Source organism: Punica granatum, chromosome 1, assembly GCF_007655135.1.
Source record: "Punica granatum isolate Tunisia-2019 chromosome 1, ASM765513v2, whole genome shotgun sequence".
Taxonomy (NCBI): Eukaryota; Viridiplantae; Streptophyta; class Magnoliopsida; order Myrtales; family Lythraceae; genus Punica; species Punica granatum.
The window spans coordinates 42,704,984-42,726,120 of record NC_045127.1 but is presented as its reverse complement, the minus strand read 5'-3'; the positions used below and the strand labels follow the sequence as shown (position 1 = coordinate 42,726,120).

General features: G+C 40.8%; 2 protein-coding genes across 3 annotated transcripts; one reads left to right on the top strand and one right to left on the bottom strand.

Moving 5' to 3' along the window:
* Positions 1-3,548: 3,548 nt before the first annotated feature.
* On the bottom strand, positions 3,549-7,211 carry LOC116214159 (protein KINESIN LIGHT CHAIN-RELATED 1-like). Its single transcript, XM_031549489.1, has 3 exons — positions 6,305-7,211; positions 4,313-5,224; positions 3,549-4,111 (listed from the first exon to the last, which is right to left on the bottom strand). The coding sequence occupies exons 1-3, from the start codon at positions 6,679-6,681 to the stop codon at positions 3,916-3,918; spliced, it is 1,485 nt and encodes a 494-aa protein (XP_031405349.1). The 5' UTR covers positions 6,682-7,211; the 3' UTR covers positions 3,549-3,915.
* Positions 7,212-7,313: 102 nt separating this feature from the next.
* Positions 7,314-9,926, top strand: LOC116214167. Of its 2 annotated transcripts, none has more exons than XM_031549506.1 (3): positions 7,314-7,483; positions 8,943-9,210; positions 9,536-9,926. In XM_031549506.1, the coding sequence occupies exons 2-3, from the start codon at positions 8,958-8,960 to the stop codon at positions 9,568-9,570; spliced, it is 288 nt and encodes a 95-aa protein (XP_031405366.1). In that variant the 5' UTR covers positions 7,314-7,483; positions 8,943-8,957; the 3' UTR covers positions 9,571-9,926. The 2 variants fall into 2 exon arrangements, with proteins under 2 accessions (XP_031405366.1, XP_031405360.1); XM_031549500.1 differs by having other exon boundaries at positions 7,319-7,483; positions 8,931-9,210.
* The last annotated feature ends 11,211 nt before the right edge of the window (positions 9,927-21,137 follow it).

Sequence of the window (21,137 nt, the reverse complement as noted above, 5' to 3'; positions counted from 1 at the left end):
TCCAAAAATTTAATTAAATCATGACTAATTCAGTCGAATCGGATTAGCCCAATAATGAGTAAAACTCTCACAGCGTGAATTTTTTGCATTCAGAAGAAATCGAATCCGAGACATTGTTTAAACAAAACAAATACCGAACCACTTGAATCAATCAGTATTGGTATTAACTTTATATAAATGAACATAGCATGTCTGTAAAATTTCCATATAAAACCCATAAGCGATAGCTTTCAATCAAAAAGTTCGACCTAATAATTCTTAATGTCCAATTTCTTATGAAATTTTAATGATCATTTCGATTGGGACAATAAATTCTCAGTGAGAATATACAGAATACAAAGAAAAAAAACAAAAAAAAATCAGATCAACCTCCTCAATTTCTAGTATCTTATTGCCGGGTGATGAGTCATCAGATCGGACCAACGAAACCTGGCCAAGTAGTGGAAGATGAGAGAACACGCCCTCCCTTCTCGTTCTTCTTAAGTTATATACTAGATAAGAAAGGTTTGTGCGATAAGTGATATTTAGTCAAATGACGGTATAATATCTAATGAAATACATGTAAGGGGTAAATATGACTCAGGGTGATCTCACAAACTCATACTTACATGTATTTTAATAATTTTTATTCATTCATCCAAAATAATAAATAATACTCATTAAATACTTAATCCAACTTAGGTGCACTTTAGCAGGCTGTCTCAAAAGACCCTGCAGTCATCATTGTCATGCTAAAAATAGCAAGAGGAAGAGAGGTCATCACCTAGAACTCTCTATAAAGTTACGATTATTTTTTATCAAGTAAATAAAAGAATTTAGATTCGATATTCACTTTAAGATTAGTCCTTTTTTTATTTGCTATTAATATTTCTATTTCATTGTATTATACATGAGTATTCTAGTTACTCTTCTTCTTTTTTTCATCGTAAAAGAAACACTGTTTCTTTCTTCTTGTTTTTTGAATCCCATTTTATGTTGTCTCACGATAATATAGTGAAAAATAATTAGAGTATGTTCTATAATCCTAGTCACATTGAGCATTATCTAGAAATCGGATAAGATTTTTATCAGGAAAACTGCATAATTGCGGCTTCATGCCTTTGTAAATGATATTGTAATGGTGCGAGGTGGACTAGCAGCTGAAACCTGATCCTTACAGTAAGCGCCCATGTATATATATTTTAAAGGAAATTCCAATACGATGTAGTGTTAGAGCGACACGTTTGACATATTAGTTAAGGCGTCTAGTAGTTTTATCATTTTTGATAGACCATACAAACTACTAAACACTTGAACTGAATGTAGAAATTGTAGTAATCACAGATATTAAAAGTACTAAACTTTTGAATTGAAATACTAAATATTTGGACTGAAAGTACTAAATGTGTCACCATGATGCAATTTTATGTTAGTAAGACATATATTAAATATATATATATATGTGTGTGTCACTCTCTCTTTTCGGTGAATTCTTTCACTCTCTTTGACATTGCGAATTTGATGCAATACATATTTTTTGACAAATTCTACGATGAAATGTCAAATAATATTCTGTGGTGAAATGCTAATTTTTTCTAGTCCTTTTAATATTAAAGACCACATTTTATTCTATAGATCTTTTAATGGCGTCACAAAATCCATCGGGCTACACGTAAACTAAAATAAAATGGAGGGTCGCTTACGTATCAATGGCATATCAGTGACGTGTCCATAAATTAAAACCTGCTTGCATGTTAACGACGTGTCAGTGACGTGTCCGGCTTATATTAGATAGATTTTCTCTAAAAATTGATTTTTATGGTCCGGTTTGGGGATGTGGCAATGATGGGTGATGTGGCAGAATTTGCTTGGTACATGTGACGGGAAGATTTGAAAACAATAGTATAGTATTGTTGGTGAAAATTGCGAAATGAAAATATGAAGGGTTAGAAATATTAGGGGCAAAATATGTAACTAATGGATGAATTAGATTAAAAGTTGGTGGAATTAAATGGCTGAAACTAATGTTTCAGAGTAAAATACAAGTGGAATTTCATCATAGAATTTACCTCTAATTTTTTATTGTATTTCGAAAGTTGGTAAATTATTTTGTAGTGCTGCTTTCGGATCACCATACGTATCACTATCGGCCTACCAGGGTCGAATTCATTCCTTTTATACAAGTATCATGATGGAATTCCACCTTAACCAAAACAAATTAATAATTAAAAAAAATTATAATATAGTGACGCACGCTTTCAATCGGTGACTAAAAAGTTTTAAATTCGACATCTAATTATATTGTTTTCTTCTTTTTTTTCAATGATTAATCGTATCATTTTATTAATTATTAAAATTTTTATTTTACTTTGTTAAATACACTAACTTTTCTTGTAATGAAAAAAAAATCATAAATCACTTGAAAGGAGAAAATAATTCAATAAGTCACTTCACCGCCACTCTACCTTCGTGTCAAATCACGAAGCTTTCAGCTGACTCATCATTCTAAATGTGAAAAATCCTCACCCAATTGGACTTGGACATCCACCTGACGATCCACGATATTGTTTTTTCACCAAAACTATCAGTCCACAATCGCATGGCATAAGTAGTTCTTACACGAGAAAGTAGATTGGGCACAATGCATTGACTCTGGACTTGAAATAATTGAGAGTTCTTGAGGTTATTTTTTATCTGGAAGATTTTTATGCTGTGTTTGGTTTCAAAGTAAAATTTTAACATCAGATTTTGATTTTAAAAAAGAGTGATACATTTATATATGAGACTTACACTTTGACTTTGTATGAGTTATTTTGTTTTGTTGTGGAAAAAAGAGTAGTATAAATGGGACCCACCCTTTGACTTTGTATGAATTATTTTGTTTTGTTGTGGGTATAATTAAGTTAAGGTGTGATTGTATTTCCTTATAATCGGATTCATTTACTAGACTTATGGATCTTCATTGTTGTTGCATATAATTGTCTACCCGTGTTTTGGAAATGAATGAAATCATTCCAAGAGTCGACTTGTTCCGATAATCAGTGGCGAAAGGACTTGTTTCCGGTAATCAGCAGAGAAAGATCGAGAAATCTCTTACAAATTCCATAATAACAATTTAAAACTGGTATTGTTTCGTTTGAAACGATGGCATCACAAGCAAATGGAACGATACCGGACCATAAAGGAAGGCCTCACTAATATTCTTTCTTAGGGGTGTATATGAGCGTTGTTTTTCACTAGTTACTCAAGCTCAACTAAGCAAAAACTTGAATTTGTCTCAACTCTTTCGCGTGCGAGACAATCAAACTCAACCTTCGTCATACTCCGTTCGTAAATCTCGCGAGACTAGTTGACCCTCAATTATCTTAACATGATTATACTATTCTAATTTAATCAGTATATCAAGCTCGAGCTAGTACCCTGCTTGACTCAGCTCAGTTACACCCATTCAGACTCACCAGCGCGGGTCCGGTCCGAAAGAACAGTTGCTCGGACAAGTTCAAACCAAGGCCACATTAAGAGGAAATAGCAGACCTATATCAGAAGAAGAAAATGCATCTGAAAGGATAAGAAGAGAAGCAATACAAAATTAATTTCTACATGTTCACCAAAAAAAAAAAAAATCTATATGGCATGTCTAGTTTACAAAAGATCACCTCTCTCTCTCTCTCTCTATATATATATATATATATATGAATTTATATAATATAGTGTGTATCCATATATTATGCTATTACTAGCTACGTGATACAGTATATGCATAAAATAAGATGTATTGGAGCAACAGACACTTGACAGTTATGGATGCAGGAACCTCTATTAGTCGACCAACAAGTTCTACGATCGCGAGGAGTGCCATTCGGTTGGAAAAGCAAGTAGATTGGGTATCCATTCTGCTTAACAATTCCAAGCGCCACGTGAAGACTGTGTATTGGTTCACTCTTTCATCGCTTGGGAATTGGAACCGAGAAGATCTTCGAGCGATTTTCCCTTGCTGCTCCTAGCTCGTCCAGCTTCTTTCAAGAGCTGGGCAAGTCTTCTCCTCTCTTCGTCAAAGTCGGGATTTACTGTTCCAAGCTTCTCTTCCCTCAACTCAACAATGTACTCCAATATCTCGATTGCTTCCTCTACCCTGTAACAAATGCAACAGAATTCATGTCAGTCATAACTACTCCAACTGCAGCTCTTTGAGAGTATCAACTACTTTGCTCTCGTGCTGCTCAGATTACCTCGTCCAATTATAATACTAAACCCAATGGCCTATCAATGCAAACAGGAAAAGTAAAACCTCCATCCTAGGAACATCTATAAAAGGAGAGCATACGAATGATACCTCCCCAAGGCATCGTAAGTTGCAGCAAGATTGCTATACACTCCGACCGTCTCCAAGTGACACGAGCCGCACTCATGCTCCAGTACTACCGCTGCTTCTTCAAAGAATTCTACCGCCTCATTTATCCTGTGCATTTGCAAGCAAGCCAATCCCGTCTGATTGAGCACGATACCGAAGAAGGCCGACTTACTCTCCCCACAAACCCGAAGCTTCAGGATAGCACTCTCAAAGGAGCTCCGAGCATCACTGTACCTTCCAATCATGTTAAAGATCACACCCATTTGCACTTCTATCCCGGCAACAGTGTTGAAATGCCCAGGACTGCCCTCTAGCAACTTCATTGCCTTATGGAGAAGCTTCAATGCTTCCTCAGTGTCACTCAAGGCTTCATATATGGCTGAGATTTCTATCAACCCCCTTGCGATCTCCTCAGACATGATTTCAGAAACTGCAGACTCCGCATAAACCCTCAATGCATTCTCACAGTAGAATTTGGATTCCCTAATTTTGCGCGTTTTGGAGCTAACATCAGCTAGGCGAATAAACACTGAAGCGACAGAAGGATGATTCTCCCCTCTTGTGGACTTTAGGGCTGTAAGTGCCTTGCGATAGGAAAGAACAGCCTGATCAAAACGACCAAGCAAAGAATAAATGTTCCCAATGCTAACATCAACAGTAGCAATGTCACTATCTAGAGCTTTTGTAGCCATTGTCCTACGAGCAAGAACAAGTTGCTCTAGAGCAGATTCAAAGTCTCCCTTGGCTTCACATATTAGAGCCAAAAGACGGCGATCAGCTGCTTCTTCAAGGGAACCAGGGGCTCCGTGCTCTCTGTATATTTCCAGGGCCTTCTGACAAAGGACCTCGGCCTCATCAAATTGCATTGCCTGCAGATGGGCCTCAGCCAAGTACCTGAAATAAATCAAAAGCCATTTTCGAGGGCTCTCAGGATTCATGTCTTAAATCAGCCTGACATATATTAGAGTCCAGTCACATACGGGTAAACTCTAGAAATGCAAGAAGATATGAAAGAAAACCTCCAATGAACTGATGAGTCTGTGTCCAGTTGGAGAAACAGTACAATTCCGTACCCACCCATAGAATATCAAGCAATTTAAACAAGCAAATCTGCTTATTACTCAGAGAGAGAGAGAGAGAGAGAGAGAATCTCTCTTCATACTGCTCTAGCTCTTAGTTTCACATTGTATGACCATAATCGCAATTAATTAGAAGCTAAGGTAGATGGCAAAAAAGTGATATAAGTGGTAAAAGATAGAATTATGTGGTTTTTGCTAAGATTTTTCTCAATTTCTGACAGGGTCTATAGCTGCCGGGCTTGATGAATATCACAAGCCATTGAACGAGGTAAGTCTGGGCCTTCTTATGGTACCCATGTGTACCTACAGACAGATTGATTGCTTCTTTCTAGATGCAAAACTATTAGTATAAATAACTCAACCAACTGCAACTGATTCACAAATCGTGAATTAACCGTGAATGCATACGCCTGGAACAGGAAGTGCTTTTGCTCTAAACTTTGCTAGCTATACTGCATTGAGTTTCCGCACAAAGCACCCGACAATGAAACATGGTTCCAACTTTCCTATTCAATCACCGGAGAGAACTTTTGGCGATCATTTTCACCGAACAAATCCAGCCGCTAGATATAGCCTCTCTAGTAAAGCCTTAAAAGGCTAGCGAAACTTAGAAACTATAGAATCTTCTAATATTGCAGGCAGGACATGTAAAGGGTTCATGTCCTCTTCTTGAACAAATCATAGTTCAGTAGATACATCAGTTGCTCTTCCTACTTATCCTTGATTTGCCAAAAGAGAGGAAATTGCATGAAGCAAGAAGCCGCAAGCTGGATTTCGGCAGAGGAAGTGACTGACAGAACAAGAAATTACATGAAATCATATGAATAGACTCAAATTAAATTTATTAAAGAACTGTTCATTGTAGGTTTAAATTCAAATTGCCAATGAGCCTCACCTGCAGGTGTCTGCAACCAGGGGATGAGAGCTACCCAGAGCCTCAATCTGGACCTTCAAGCCCGACTCATAGAAGGAGATGGACTTCTCCACCTGCCCCAGCCTCGAGTAGGTGTCCCCGAGCTGCATGTACCCGGAATACTTCACCATGGAGTCGGGATCAGCCCCATCCCGGGTGGACAGCTCGAGGAGCGGGACTGCCTCCTCGGGACGCCCCAAGATGCAGTACATCTCCGCCAACAGACGCAAGGCCATGGCCGTCTGCGGACCCGAAGCGACCGATTCCCGGCTGAGGTTCGACGGAGACGGGCCGGGAGCAGGGCAGCAGTCTCCAGCTCCATTGCTAATCGAAGGACTCACCGAGGCCAAGCCCGGCATTTCCGTGAGATACAGAAAGTCTGAAGCCGGAAAGCAAAATTTGGGCGCATCGGGGGGTCCGTCCGGTGGTGAAGAAATAGAGGGAGAAGGGGGATCAGATCAGGGTCATGATTGGGGAGGGAGTGGCGAATGATTAGGAGATTAGGAAGGGTGGTTATGGTGGTGGAGGATGGCGTGGAAGAGACGGGTCATCATGAAGGAGTCGGGATACTTGAGTTTCATGACCACCTTCAGCACAAAGAAGGGCACGAACAACGACACGAGCTCCATGGCGAAGGAACCCCGCCAAACGCCGCGGTTTGTCTCCGACGACGGCGGGCGGCTGCTGCTGCTTGCGGGAGCTCTACGCACGGAGAGTGAGCCCGGTTGCCAGCGATTCTCCTCGCTGCCTCATCAGATTAGAGCTCTCGTTGGTTCTCAGCCAAAGATTTGGTTTTTACGACGTTCACCGGTGGATTTGAATTAGTCCGACAGCCCCATTGGTAGTGTCTGTGTCATCTTCCGATGAATCGCCAAATAGACGCTTGGCAACTAAACATTTGGTTTTTATTTATATATTTATTTATATGTATGCCCGATATTTATATTATTTCTAGTCAAGTCCCTCATCTTATAAAATAGTTGATTGTCGTCCTTCCACGGGAAGTCTTTCAAGGGTTTCCACTTCCCAAATGCCAAATCTTCTTCGTCGCTCGCCGCCATTCCTCCGCCGTTCCTCTGCCGGCCAAGCTCGTTGTCGCCCATCCACCATACTGGCTCGCCCGAGCTGTGCCCACTCTAGCTCGCCAATCCCTAACGACAGGTGCTTCTCTCTCTAAACCGTAACTGTCGATTATTTGGTTGCATTTTGATGAAAGTAAACCCAACTGGGGGAGTCGGGACTGAGAGAGTGCCGCCTCACTGTGGATCTTTAAAATGCTTACATTGTTGTGGTTCTCAATTGCTATGTTCTTCTTCTGAAATTTCCAATACTCTGGCCGTGATGGGTCTTCCAGAGACCGAATCTTCTTTTGTCAATTGCTATGTTCTCCTGCAGTGGCCCTGTTATTGCCCAGATGAAGTGGTAGAGGTGATAGGCAATTCTTATTATAGGGTTTTCTCCCTATTGCTCCCAGTTTGTCTCCGTTCCCAGAGTAGAGTTTTCCTGAGGTTATACTTCGGAGAACTCATCGGATTGAGTTCTTTGACGTTGTTGAGCACGAACTGTTCGACGAAATGTCCCAACGTTGTTATCTTTAGCAGAACTTTTACTAAAACCTGCTTGTTCTGAGTTCCTGGGGTTCATATACTGAATAATTTCATTGATTCTTTTCAATTGAGACTTGGCCCCCATTTTTTTTTTCCTTTTCCTTTTATTTCGTGATAAGTGGAAGCTTGATGACCAAAAGTTAGATTCATTGTGTTGGGCGAGCATCTATTTAACTCAATGTCATTTTGATTGATTCACATGAATAGTTGGTCAAAAGTTCTCATTGTGTTGGCTTTAGGCCACCAGATTTATGCAGCGTAAATGGAAGCAAATAAAACTTTGGTTTGGGCATGCGTATTTATGCAGTCGTGCTTTCTATGTTGTTTGGACATCACCAGTTAGAAATTCAGATGCTTTTAAGTTTGACACTGGAAACAGTTTTCATTCGTTGGGCACTTATGACTCGCACTCATCATCTTCCACCCCCAACCACCCCCCCTCTCTTCTTCTCCCCACAATTCTGCTTCATGTTACGACAATAATGTATATGATTTTTGTTTTAACTAGCAAGAGTCAGTGGCCCATTGAAAAGACAGTTAAGAGTCATTGAGAGCCTTTAACTACTTTTCCTCTGGAGATGGTTTATACTGTTGGTGTGATCTAATAATATCCTTCGTGTCTGGTCTCTAAAAAAGGATTACAGTCTGAAGCCAAATGGGGCACTAATTGTAAGAACTACAGTAGGTACCAAGCCTGACATGCTTGGTGTTTGCTATCCGCAGAGCTCTGTGGGATGGTATTTTCCATAGGCTTGCTAGATTCTTGAGCATTTTCTTGCAAAGGTTATCCAGTAACTTCTATTTTAGGCTTTTGGGGATGCATTTCCTATAATTTCTCTATTAAATCCTTTTTTCAGGTTTATGTTGTGAACCAATCTACCTATATATTGCAATGTTGTCTCCTTTTATTTGATCTCTTTCCCTTAAGTTCCTGTGCATGCAGATGCTTTTCATCCTCTTAATTCTCACTTCACATTTTTATTAAAACATTGCAATTTTAGCTTCCAATTCAGTATTAGCGACGGGAAATGGGAACTGAAGAATCAAAAGACCCCTTCAAAGGGGTTGACTGGAAGGCCGTTGGTAATGACCTGCAAAAGGACCCCGGTGGCAAACCAGTCGTGAAGAAACGGCTTCCAAGGAAGATAAGACAAATTCCAGAATGCTACTTCCTTCCTCGAAGATCTCTTCCCTCTGCCCTTGCCTTTTACGGGGCATGTATTGCTGGGGGAGTTGGCGCAGGGATGCTGCTCGAGATCTGGATAAACAAGAAAGTCAAAGGTATTTCCGTAATACGTTAGCAGTACTTCTAATAAAAGTGCTCATCAGGTCTTCAACTGTAGAGTCTATGCAGTTTCCGATGCCTCCAGATTTTGAGAATGAAAAATTTTCATCCGTGGAGCTATACTGCTTAATATAAATGATATTTGGACACTCCAACAATTACCTTAAACAAGGGAAACGGGGATTTCACTCGCAGTAGACAGCAAGCATTTTCTGAAAGTATATTTCTTGGACTGCACGTCAGCATCTCCCCGTTCAATACCTCTTTCTGGTGCAGTCGACGAGCTTTATGCTGCAGCTAACATCTGCTTTGTCATTGCAGAGGATGGAGGCGTCATATGGGAATTCGACAAGTAGTGCCAAGACTAACAGTAGTGACAAGTAGTGACAATGCAGGCTTAATCTTTTGCCTCTTCTTATTGAGCAAAAATTTGTGCTCTCATTCTTTGTCTTCAATGACACGGCAGGCTTGAATGCTGTTGGTAAATTGAGCGATTAGGACCATTTCATACGTATAATATCTTCTTCATCTTTTTACTAGTGAGCATGCCTCCACTATTAGGCTGTGCGGGTAGGACAAGAATGGGCCGCCATATGCTAATCTAGCGGCTCATCAACTTGCACAATGCATTGTGTGCACCGGTTGATCGTTGATAATAATTGTTGTGCATGATAGAAACAGCGTTTTTATTTGGATAGCGATGACCCAATTCTATCGGTGAACCGTAATCTATTTCATGTTCTAATACACGGAAATTTTAATTATGCACGATTGGGTTACTAAGATGAAACTTCATTAACCTCATATATTATTTTCTGAAACGAGGTAGTTGGGCATAAGCTTACTAACGGGGTAATCCTTATGTTTTTGGATAAAGATGAGATATCATTATGATGACAATAAAGATACATCCGCAGCCGGATAATCCTCTAGCATACAAATGAATCAAAATTTGATTTGAGGCCATATTGGCCTAAATCATGGGCAAGAGGGTTATTGGAACTTGATATCCACGTACATTTCCAATCCGAGAAAAGAAGACAGTTTATGGATAGCATCAACTAGCAAAAGGGTATCAATGTGTATCCAAATTTTCTTCCATCCACAATCAAGCGCTAACGAGATAGCTAGCAGCTCAACTTTCGCTTCAGCTTGTATAGGGGAGGCAACCTCAATCGAAGAGAACCAAGAGTAGGATATTGGCTTATTCGCAATGCCCATGGTTCCTACCAAGCAAGATTTGTTTGTCGTCCAAGCAGCATCAATGTTAATGTGTATCCATTATTGTTTCGAGTTGTTGGTTTCTCCATAGTTGTCGGTTGGGCTGAGTGGAGGATTGAGAAGTTCGTTAGATGCTTACTTGCTGGTATGTTCCTTGAAAGCTCGCTTGATCCGACTGATGGAAGAAGTAAGATCAGCTCTTTTACCAGTAGCCAAAACATCATTTCTAAGGCTCCAAAGTTCATAAAGAATTATAGAACCATATAAAGTAAAAGAGGCACAATCAGGTAACATGCTAGCCAAAGAGATAAGGGGGATTCACAATGAACTCAACAATATCAGTAATAGATGTGCATGGAATAATATTCGACAAAATATTCCACAGTTATTTCCTTCAAGCAACACCATAAAAGATGGAATCCCCAAAGAAATGAGCATAATTATCGGAGCTGGTTCGACAAAGCGGATATGGGGCATTGTTTTGTATGAACCAGGGGAAGCATTCACTTGTCATTCTCCTTAGATGGATTTTCAAGCGGTCATGCAACTTCAGTCACCATAAAGCTACCAATTAATGTTTGAAGCAGAGCTGAAACGATGCTTTTGATCAAGTTCAGGGAACGATTTTACCGAGTGAGCATCAGAGGTAGTTGGGGTCCAGATGATCGAGTTCCTGTAATCTTCTTGAGGAAGATGAATTCTCAAAATGTTCAAGGCAATGGCATCCACCGTTTTGGATTTAAGAGCATTAAGTCACATAGCTTAGCTTTCGGATCAACCTGTATTCCTGCGTTAGAGATGGGTTTATAGTCGGGATTACCTAGGATCCATGGGTTGCTATATGAAAGTGGATGCTCCATCACCAATGGCATGGCACATACCTGATTGTATAGTATTCTTGCACCATTGAAGTTCTTTCCATGTGTATGAGGAACTCGCTGATGGGCGCTGGTTGAGAAGAGGAAGTTGTCGTACTTGGATTTCATAGCTCAGAAGGCAAGGCTATTGGAGTTCGAGATATGGGCCTATGCTATTTTCGAGAACATCGCTCGGTTTGAATCCTCAGCTCTCTTATATCCTAGACCTCCCATGGCATTTAGCTGGCATATCGAATCTCAACTCTTTGGGACAAAATAGCTTCCCTCTTCTTTTTTACGACCCCACAAAAAACGTCTTTCACTTGATCAATCTTGCCAAGTGTGGACTTAAGGAGACGTAACAAAGACATGTTATAGATGGGAATACTAGTTATAACAAATTTAGCTAAGGTTGCCCGACTCGCCCAAGACGGTGATTTGGATTTCTAAGATATAACTTTGCTCTTTATGTTTTCAATGATGAAATAAAAACTCTTTCTCTATATATATAAAGAGTAGATTACCCTGATAGTGAGAGTCCTCTTTGACCTTCCTCATTCCCAAAATGCTCTTAATGTCCTTCCGAGCCTGGGCTGTGGTGTTCCTTAAGAAGAAAACACCTGATTTGGAGACGTTGACTTCTTGGCCAGACCACAAACTGAATTTTTCTAGGATGCTCTTGACAGTGTTAATTTCAGAGGTGGTGGCCCTTGAAAAGATGAGTAAGTCATCCGTAAACATCAAGTGGGATCTGAGGGCTACTAATTTGTATGCCTTTTAGGGCACCTTATGCCCTCAGCCCTGTAAAGAAGTCGAGACAAGGCTTCCATAGAAATAATGAACAGGTATGGATATATTGGGTCACCTTGTCTTATACCTCTTTTGGGAGAGAAATGTCCATATGGTGAGCCATTGATGAGTACAGAAAAGGAAGATGTGGAAATCTATCGATGGATCCAAGAGATAAAGTTTTCATGAAAGCCAACTTTTTTGAGGATAGTGATGATGAAAGACCATTCTAGTTTGTGAAAAGCTTTCATAAAATCGTTTTTCATGTCGATCCGGCCCCTTTGGGCTTTAGTCTTCTTCATTTTATGGATAATTTCATGAGCAAGAAGACCGTTTTCATTTATCCATCTTCCTTCAATAAAGGTAGTTTGGTTCGGAGAGACGATTCTATGGAGGAAGGGTTTGAGTCTTTCTACAATGATTTTGGAGATGACCTTATAGCTCACATTGCAAAGACTAATTGGTCAGAAATCTTTGAAAGTGGAAGCATTTTGTGATATTGGGATATGAGTTATGAAACTGTTGCTCCATTCTCTAAGAATATGACCATAGTGAAAAAAGGATTGGACTGTTGAGATGAGTGGACGTGGCCATAATGTTTGTAAAAGAAAGCTGGAAAGTCATCTGGTCTAGTGGCCTTAAGATTAGGGATTGCCTTGAGAACTCTAATGACCTCTTCACTGTCTGGGATGGAAGTGAGTATGACATTCTCTTCATTAGTAATGGCTTATTCGAAAAGGCCTTCAAGATTGTCAGGAAATGCGGGATTTGAGGAGGTTAAGAAATCCTTAAAATTTTGGATGAAATAATTGCCTATTTCTTCTGGATCTTGGATCCAGTCCCCACTTGGATTTTTTATGGCTGCAATATGGTTTGATCGTTTTCTAATGATTGTGGACAAATGAAAGAATATGGAGTTTCGATCACCATCTTTGAGCCATAAATCACGTGATTTTTGGCGCCATATGAGGTCTTCCCTAAGAAAAAATTCATCAAGGGTTGTTAGGAGGTGTTCCTCTTTATCTTTGGTTTTTGGAGTTTGGTCTAGTCGTTGAAGTTCATCAAGTTCTTCAATAATCTCAGCAATTCTTATATCACAGTGGCTAAAACAATTGTTATTCCAAACTTTCAATTCTTTTTTCACATTTTTAATTTTGCAAGAAAATTGAAAAGCTCTAGAGCCTTTTGCTTCGAGTAACCAAGCCTTTTCAACCACTTCTTGGCTGGTGTGGTCACGGGTCCAGGCTTCCTCAAAGTGAAAGGGTCTAGGTTTTTTTGTTTGAATCCATCCAAACATTTATCAAAATTGGATTATGATCGAACTTGGCATAGGGCAGGTGAGAGCTTGTTTGGATTATGAGCAATGCTCAACTCAACTCCATCCAATTTGCTACCCGACAAACTTTGTCTGCATTTTCAAAGATGTGGGTCCCAATAGCACAACGGTGGGTCAAAGTGCTCGACAAACCGTGACTTCTGGGCAGAAGACCGTTCGAGTGAAAGCCAAAGAATCCGTGAAGCTTCCTCCTTCCAAGCGTCGGTAGGGTTTGAAATTTCAACGAAATTGGTTGCAAGAATCTCAAATCGAGGGCGGAAACTCTCGATTGGTAAGTGGGTTCCGTCAATTCCATTGATTACTCACCTCCATTCCGTCAATTCCATTGATTTCTCACTTCCATTCCGTCAATTTCGTCGATGTCAGAGACTGTTCGTCCATGATGAGTAGCGGGCAAAGGAGCTGCGCTTCACAGTGAAAAGGGGAAATTGTCAGGAATTATTCGCGGAGAACTGTGCTCCGGCACGCGATGTCAGATCTCCCGAATAATGCAAAATTGTAGGGGGCCCTCCAATTGCTCTGTTCTCGGCTCAATTTGCCGATTTAAGCAGCGGTAGACGAAGATTTGGGAGAAGCATCCGCATTAGAGGTATGTTCCGTCGGCCTCTGTCTCTAAGTGCTCTATTCTCGTTTTTCTTCGTTGACTGCTCATTGGAAGCTCTGAAGCACTTGTTTGAATATTGCTGCATTTAGCCTGAAAGCTCATTGAAAGTTCAGTTTGAAAGCGTCAGTGTCACGACTGTGATTGCTTTTGCTCTCTGGACTCATACAACTTGCTAAAATCGTGAGCTATTAGTGATTATTTTGTTGCGAAAAACACCAGAGAAGTTCGGCTCTTGTCTGAGAACCTACTGCTGCTCATTGAAATTTCAGTTTGAAAGCGTCAGTGTCAGGACTTTGATTGCTTTTGTTCTCTGGACTTATACAACTTGCTAAAACCGTGAGCTGTTAGTGATTATTTTGTTACGAAAAACACCAGAGAAGTTCGGATCTTGTCTAAGAACCTACTGCTGCTCATTGAAATTCAATTTGAAAGCGTCAGTGTCAGGACTTTGATTGCTTTTGTTCTCTGGACTTACACAACTTGCTAAAACCGTGAGCTGTTTGTGATTATTTTGTTGCGAAAAACACCAGAGAAGTTCGGATCTTGTCTGAGAACCTACTGCTGTGCATTCCTTTTTTCCCAAACATAGTCTTATGGATTTACGAGAGATGGGAGTCGCTATTTGTTCGTTTATGCATTGTCTTTCTGCTGCGAAGTTTTGTTTGTTTGTCATTCATTTTGTTTTGCCTGTTATTTGTGGAAGTTTTGCTACAACAACTGCATGCATCATGGCTCCAAAAGGGGAAAATATCATCGAATGGAGTGATGAAATGGACTTAGCTTTCCTAAACGTAATGCTTGAGAAGCTAAGAAGAACACACACTACAACATGGAAGACTAGCACTTGGAAAGAGATCACAGCTGAAATGATCAATCTTTTTCCCGATAAGCATCTGTTCTTGCAGAAGGTGAAGGACAAGTATCAAAGAATGAAGACAAATTTCACCCGATTTTCTGAAATAGTGAAGCATATAAGCGTCGGGTGGGATGCAGACACAAACACCATCACAGCCGACCCAGATGTTTGGGATATGTTTATAAAGGTATATGCTGTTTTTTTGTTTGTTCGGCTTCTACTGTTGTTTTCAATGAATTGTCACTGATCTCCTTTGAGCAATGTCGTTGTTTTTCGTACAGAAGAACAGGGCGTACAAGACATTTCGGAGCAAGGGCTGCAAGCACTACGATTTGCAGAAGTAACTGTTTAGTTCTTCAGTGGCTACCGGTGCTCTTCGCATATTCTCAACCGATCCACCTCCAACTTTAGAAGAAGAACGCCTGTTAAATGAGGAATTCTTATCTAGGGGGAAGGGAAAGCTGAAACAACATGTCGATCTCGAAGAAAGTTCCGACGAGAGTAATGACCCTGTCCATGTTGCAGAGCAAGGGCTGCAAGCACTACGATTTGCAGAAGTAACTTTTTAGTTCTTCAGTGGCTACCGGTGCTCTTCGCATATTCTCAACCGATCCACCTCCAACTTTAGAAGAAGAACGCCTGTTAAATGAGGAATTCTTATCTAGGGGGAAGGGAAAGCTGGAATAACATGTCGATCTCGAAGAAAGTTCCGACGAGAGTGATGACCCTGTCCATGTTGCAGAGCCCATTTTAACCAAGTCTCGACGTCAAGTGCCGAAAAGATCTCAAAGCAAGAGCTCACAAATGCAGGAGTGCATGGACATATTCAGGGAGAGTTTCACGAAGAACCAACAGGAGACCCCACCGTCGGCAAAGAAAAGCAAGTCGGTATCGAGCCCTGAGAAACCTGAGAAGAATAGCATCAAGGAAGCCCTCAATGAGTTGGCTAAATTGGAATCGAGAATCCCTCAACCCTTGTTTGTGAAAGCGGGCAAAGCACTCCTTGATCCAGGAGTGTGAAGGCTTTTCATGTGGTTCAAGGATGAGTCACGAATGTAATGGATATTGCAGCTGGATCATCCTTGAAGCAACCGTGATCAGATTTTTTTTTTTTCGAAAAACAACGTTTTTTTTTATTTTTTCTGACTGAACTCGTACTGCTGATGTTTGTTATGTGTGTTTGCTTATACTGATGAGTTTTTATTTTATGTGTGTGTTACATGTTATTGTGTTATGATTATAATTGAGTTCTTTTTTTGTTAACGATATATTCATGAACTTATTTCCATAGTTATAGGCGATCATTTGGCAAACAGTATGTCTCGTAATGGCACGTCTTCAGCCAATGACAATAACCCCGGAGACGACGAGAATGAACGTAGGCAACGTATGTTCTACTTCTTGATGATGCAATTTGATCAGATGGAAGATCCCGTTCCACGGAACATGCCGTGTAGAAATTCTTCACTTCAAGGACGACAGTATATTGTTGAAGTATTAGGGAGTGACGTTCGGTGCTTCGAAAGCTTCAGAATGGAACCACACGTGTTTAGAAATCTATGCGACACACTGCGGTTGCGCTGTGGCATCACAGATACTAAAAAAGGTATTACCGTAGAAGAGCAAGTTGGTATGTTCATGTTGGTTATTTCACATAGTATGCGATTTTCAATGGTGGCGGAAAGGTTTCAGCATTCGAAAGAAACGATTTCAAGAGTTATCAAAAAAATTACACGCGGAATACAAGAATTATCTGCCGATTTTATAACACCGCAGAACGTTATTGTCCAGCCGAAAATTGAAAATGATGAAAGGTGGCGCTTCTTTAGGGTATGTTATCTGCTAATTTCATACTGTGTAGAACTGTTTTTGGTATACTATGTGAGTTAGATATAATTATGCGTTTTTCATGCAACATTGTATTGGAGCTATCGATGGAACCCATGTCGCTGCATGCATGCCACATGCGAACAGAGTACCTTATCGCGATCGTAATGCCGATATATCAAAAAATGTATTGGCTGCTTGTTCACACGACATGATGTTCACATACGTGATGACGGGTTAGGAGGGTTCCGCACACGATTCAAGAATATTTGTTGACGCTGCGTCAGTTGAACGCTTTCCAGCACCACGTGGTCGTGAGTATTTGCTTATACATTTTCAATTTTCTATGAAATTGCAAGCCGAAATTAGTTATCTTTAATTTTCCTTTTGTTCTTTGCAGGACAATATTACGTTGTTGATGCAGGGTTTTCAAATTTACCGGGATATTTGGCTCCATACAAGGGAGAACGGTATCACCGGAGCAATTTCCCTCAGCATAATCTGCCAACAATGGAAAAAGAGCTATTCAACCAGTGCCATACGTCGCCATGCGTCAGTGCGTAATGTTATCGAACGTTGCTTCGGTATTTTGAAAAAGAGATTCGCCATACTGAGTGTAATGACGAACTTCATACTGTATACACAAGGACAACTTGTCATTGCTTGTTTTATTTTGCATAATTTTATACGCCGTAATAATTACCATGACAGATTATTTCTGGAGTACGGCGATGCGTGGGCGGATTACGATGAATTTCGCAATCCACCACAACAACAAGGAATTAGAGTTGATGTGGACATGAGTAGCGCCGAAATGAATGTTGTACGCGACTGTATCGCTAATTGGTTATGGCGTGCGGAGCGAGGAGGGCGATGACATACACTGAGGTGTTTGTATTTGAATTTAGTAATAATTATTGTTATGCTTTGACATTGATTTTGTCAAATTTGTGTTTAAATGAAATTAATTTCATGCATACAATTACTCCTTTGTTGCGGCACCTTCACCGGCAAAAAGGCAAAGGCAAAAAAAAAATCCCTGGCCACGGCAATTGTGTTTGTCGTGGCCTTCTGAAAAAACAAATAAAAAATTTGAAAAAAGCATGACTGTGGTCAACACAAGAGGAAGGATTCCTTCGAAGGAATTAAACTGGTATGGACCCACCATGAAAACTTATTTCAATCATGTTTTGTCCTTTTATGAAATAAGTTGAGTTGAATTGGACATTTTTTCCAATCCAAACACACCCTGAGAGACTCCGGCTTTTGGAAAAAGGAGTCTCCACTCATCATTAGTAGTGGCTATATCAAGCCTCAGCTTAACGTGAGCAAGACCCGATCATTTGTTTTGCCAAGTAAAAGGGTTTCCAGCAAATCCCAAATCAATGCAACCAGAGTGGTTCATAAAGTTTTCAAGAAAAGACTAAGAGGAAGAGGCGAAGGCTCGACCTCTCCTTTTGTCAAATTCAGAGCATATGTTATTAAAATCTCCTACCAATAACCAAGGGCTATTAACACTATCAGCAATCTCAGACAATTCAGACCAAGGCATGCTTCAAATTGGCGTATGAGGGACCATATACATAGGTAACACACCAAGCAGCAAGCAGCATAGCATATTCAATAAGGGCATGTATATGATGGGAAGAATATTTTAGAATAGTTACCTTCAGTTTCGTGTCCCAAATAAGATAGAGGCCTCCTGCGGTGTTCGTGGAATCAACGCTAAAAATGCCATCCAAATTGCAGCGTTGCGCTATCTTATTGCATCGATTGGAGTTTGTGTTGGTCTCGGATAAGAAAATCATGCTAGGGTGGTGCTTCTTTTAAAGGAGGCACATGGCTCGGACTGTCGGGTCTCCTCCCAACCCCCAACAGTTCCAGGCTAGGAGACTCATGGATCGGTTAGGGGCATGGTTAGGCCCACCTCCTTGACCATTTGGACATCCTCGAGGTTAAGTTCATTTTCCAATTCCTCAAAATAGTATGGTTGGTTCAATTGCTGCCATGGAGACACCAAGATATTGCGCTGCGTTGGAATCTATCCCAGGAAAGCTGCCTGCAATTGTGGGTCGAGTTGCATAGCTTCACCAAGAGGCCTAACCATCTTGTTGAGTATGGCAGGGTGCTGAGCATTGGACGAATTCTTCCATAGACATCTCTAACTTCCTCTTCCTGACTGGATGATTCGGGTGTGCCGCTTCAGCAATTTGGGATTGCGACATAGATGGTGAGAGAGCAAGTTCGGTGCCCTTGGAGGTTTCTGGCAGAATGTTTTGTTGGAACAAAGGACATATGTGAGGATCCTCTAGGCTTAATTTATTGACTTGGCCTTCAGGGTCCATGATGCCTTTGTACAGAGAACCCATGGGGTTGATTTGAGCTGTGTTCATGGATGAAGGGCCTGCAACCAAAGATGTCCTAATCATCTTTTCAGACTAGGTATGGGCTTAGAGAGTGGTGGAGCCTATCATGATCTCTTTTCCCCTCACATTGAGTCCAAAGGGGGAACCTTGTGCATTTATTATTTCAACGGGAACCTGCTCAATGTCAGAGAACATTTCAAAAGAAAAGTCCCCCACTATAATGTTGGTCCTGTATAGAACAAGAGCTGCCATGTTTTCGGAAATATTAAAGATAACCTTGTATTTCTGCTTCTTGGGAGTCACGCTACCTTTCTTAGCTGGAAATTGGATTGTTTGGGTAGGGGTGTGGGGGGAATCTGAATTTTGGGGTGGACCATGGCCTTTTCCACGGCCAGGGGGTTGCCTGGTGGGGAGTTTGAGGGAACCGCAACAACTTGTGGTGAAGAGAGATCGACTTTGGAATTGAATCTTAACTAGGGACCATACTTGTGGGGATTACATGCTGGTCTGAGGGATATTTCCCTTGCCGATGACCGATTACGCCGCAGTCATAACAAAAGGTAGTTAGGTTTTCATATTTAAAATGAACCCATGAAACTGTGTTGTTCTTTCTCATGATGAGGTAGCCCGGGAAGAGAGGTTTGTCGATTGAGACCTTTACCAGTGCTCTTGGAGTAATGAACCACTTGGGATACTCCCATTGTTCTTCCAGTCGATCTTGATGACTGTTCCAGCTTCTTTTGTCAATCTCCAAATGCCCTACTTAGAGAGTAGTTCAGGTGGGATTCCTAAAGCTAGATCCAAAAGGAGATCGTTTTAAATTTGATTTCTTCTAAGGCGAGCCCACTGTCCCATCGAGCTAACATCATGTGTGCTTCTGGAGCAGAGCATGCTCCCTTCATCTCGTCAAAGTGCAGATCCTGTAAATCTCTGAAGAGGCATACCAATATTTCCTGTGAACGATATTCGAGAACAATGGATAAGCCTTTTTTCGGTTTCTAGGCTTGGATGAGGCGAGGGATTATGACTTTCGGTGGTGGGATTCTGAAGCCAAAAGATTTGATGAGGAGAGTTAGGGGCATGGAATCCGGGGCTTCATTGTTGTTCTCAGGGAGTTTTAGAGCCTTTACGTTTGAGGCCATCAAAATCTAGTTGTTGAACAGTTCCACCAAATAAATGCTGAGATCTGTAGGGTCCATGGTGCATTTTTTCTTTAGTAGTGGTGGGGTATCTTGTGGTGAGATATTAGGGGGGGAGGGAGGGGGGGTGAAAAAAGTTTTGAATGGCAGTGGGGGTTGGGGTGTTTGAAATGGTGGAGATGAATATAAATGTTAATACCATGAATGAAAAGTACAAGAAGGTTGGTTTAGGGGAGTTAGGGACTTGCATTGTGATTTGGGCAGTAATAGAAGAAAGATCTTCTGCTAACGATTGATCGCAAATATGGGGCACCATTGAATAAGGGGAACGGGAAGAAGAAGAAGGGGATAACTTCCAATAAAGGGAAGAGAGATGCTCTCAACTAAGGCGAGAAAGAATTCACATTCTGGGTAATCCTTATGTTATTTGAAATAGAAGTGTATAAATACAATTAGAGAAATATATCAAAATTCAGTAATTCCTAGAACGCAAGAGTCGTGATGTGATGAGATTAACATAAGTACTATTTCATATTTCGGCAAGACATACCGTGAGACAAGTAATCAAGCAGGCGGGTTGAGTTATAGAAATTTATTTATTACTTTAATATTATGAGCGTGAATGACTTACCTTTAACTTTCTGATGGAGTAAAAAATGTATAAAGGGAGTTTGACTTGAGCCGCCACATGACGATTGCCCTACCTTGGTCGCTCATGGGTGTAGCCCATAACGGTTGAGGTAGAAGATGATCTTAGCATTTTCATCGATAGCTTGGACCTAGTTTGGATTGAGGTGCGTGAATCTCAACCTCTTGAGACTTGATGTTCATCGCGATTGCCACGAATGCCATTGAGCTCAAGTAGCTGGTTGGTCGGTGAAGTCGCGATGTCCGGATCTTAGTGGTCAAACACATAACATCGACGCTG

What these genes read in the sequence shown, in the direction of transcription:
- LOC116214159 (XM_031549489.1), bottom strand. Translation starts at nt 6,681, where the DNA reads ATGCCGGGCTTGGCCTCGGTGAGTCCTTCGATTAGCAATGGAGCTGGA. An exon ending in CTGGTTGCAGACACCTGCAG is followed by an intron (nt 5,225 to 6,304) that starts GTGAGGCTCATT and finishes GATTTATTTCAG; the next exon opens with GTACTTGGCTGAGGCCCATC. An exon ending in ACTTACGATGCCTTGGGGAG is followed by an intron (nt 4,112 to 4,312) that starts GTATCATTCGTA and finishes CATTTGTTACAG; the next exon opens with GGTAGAGGAAGCAATCGAGA.
- LOC116214167 (XM_031549506.1), top strand. Translation starts at nt 8,958, where the DNA reads ATGGGAACTGAAGAATCAAAAGACCCCTTCAAAGGGGTTGACTGGAAG. An exon ending in GATAAACAAGAAAGTCAAAG is followed by an intron (nt 9,211 to 9,535) that starts GTATTTCCGTAA and finishes TTGTCATTGCAG; the next exon opens with AGGATGGAGGCGTCATATGG.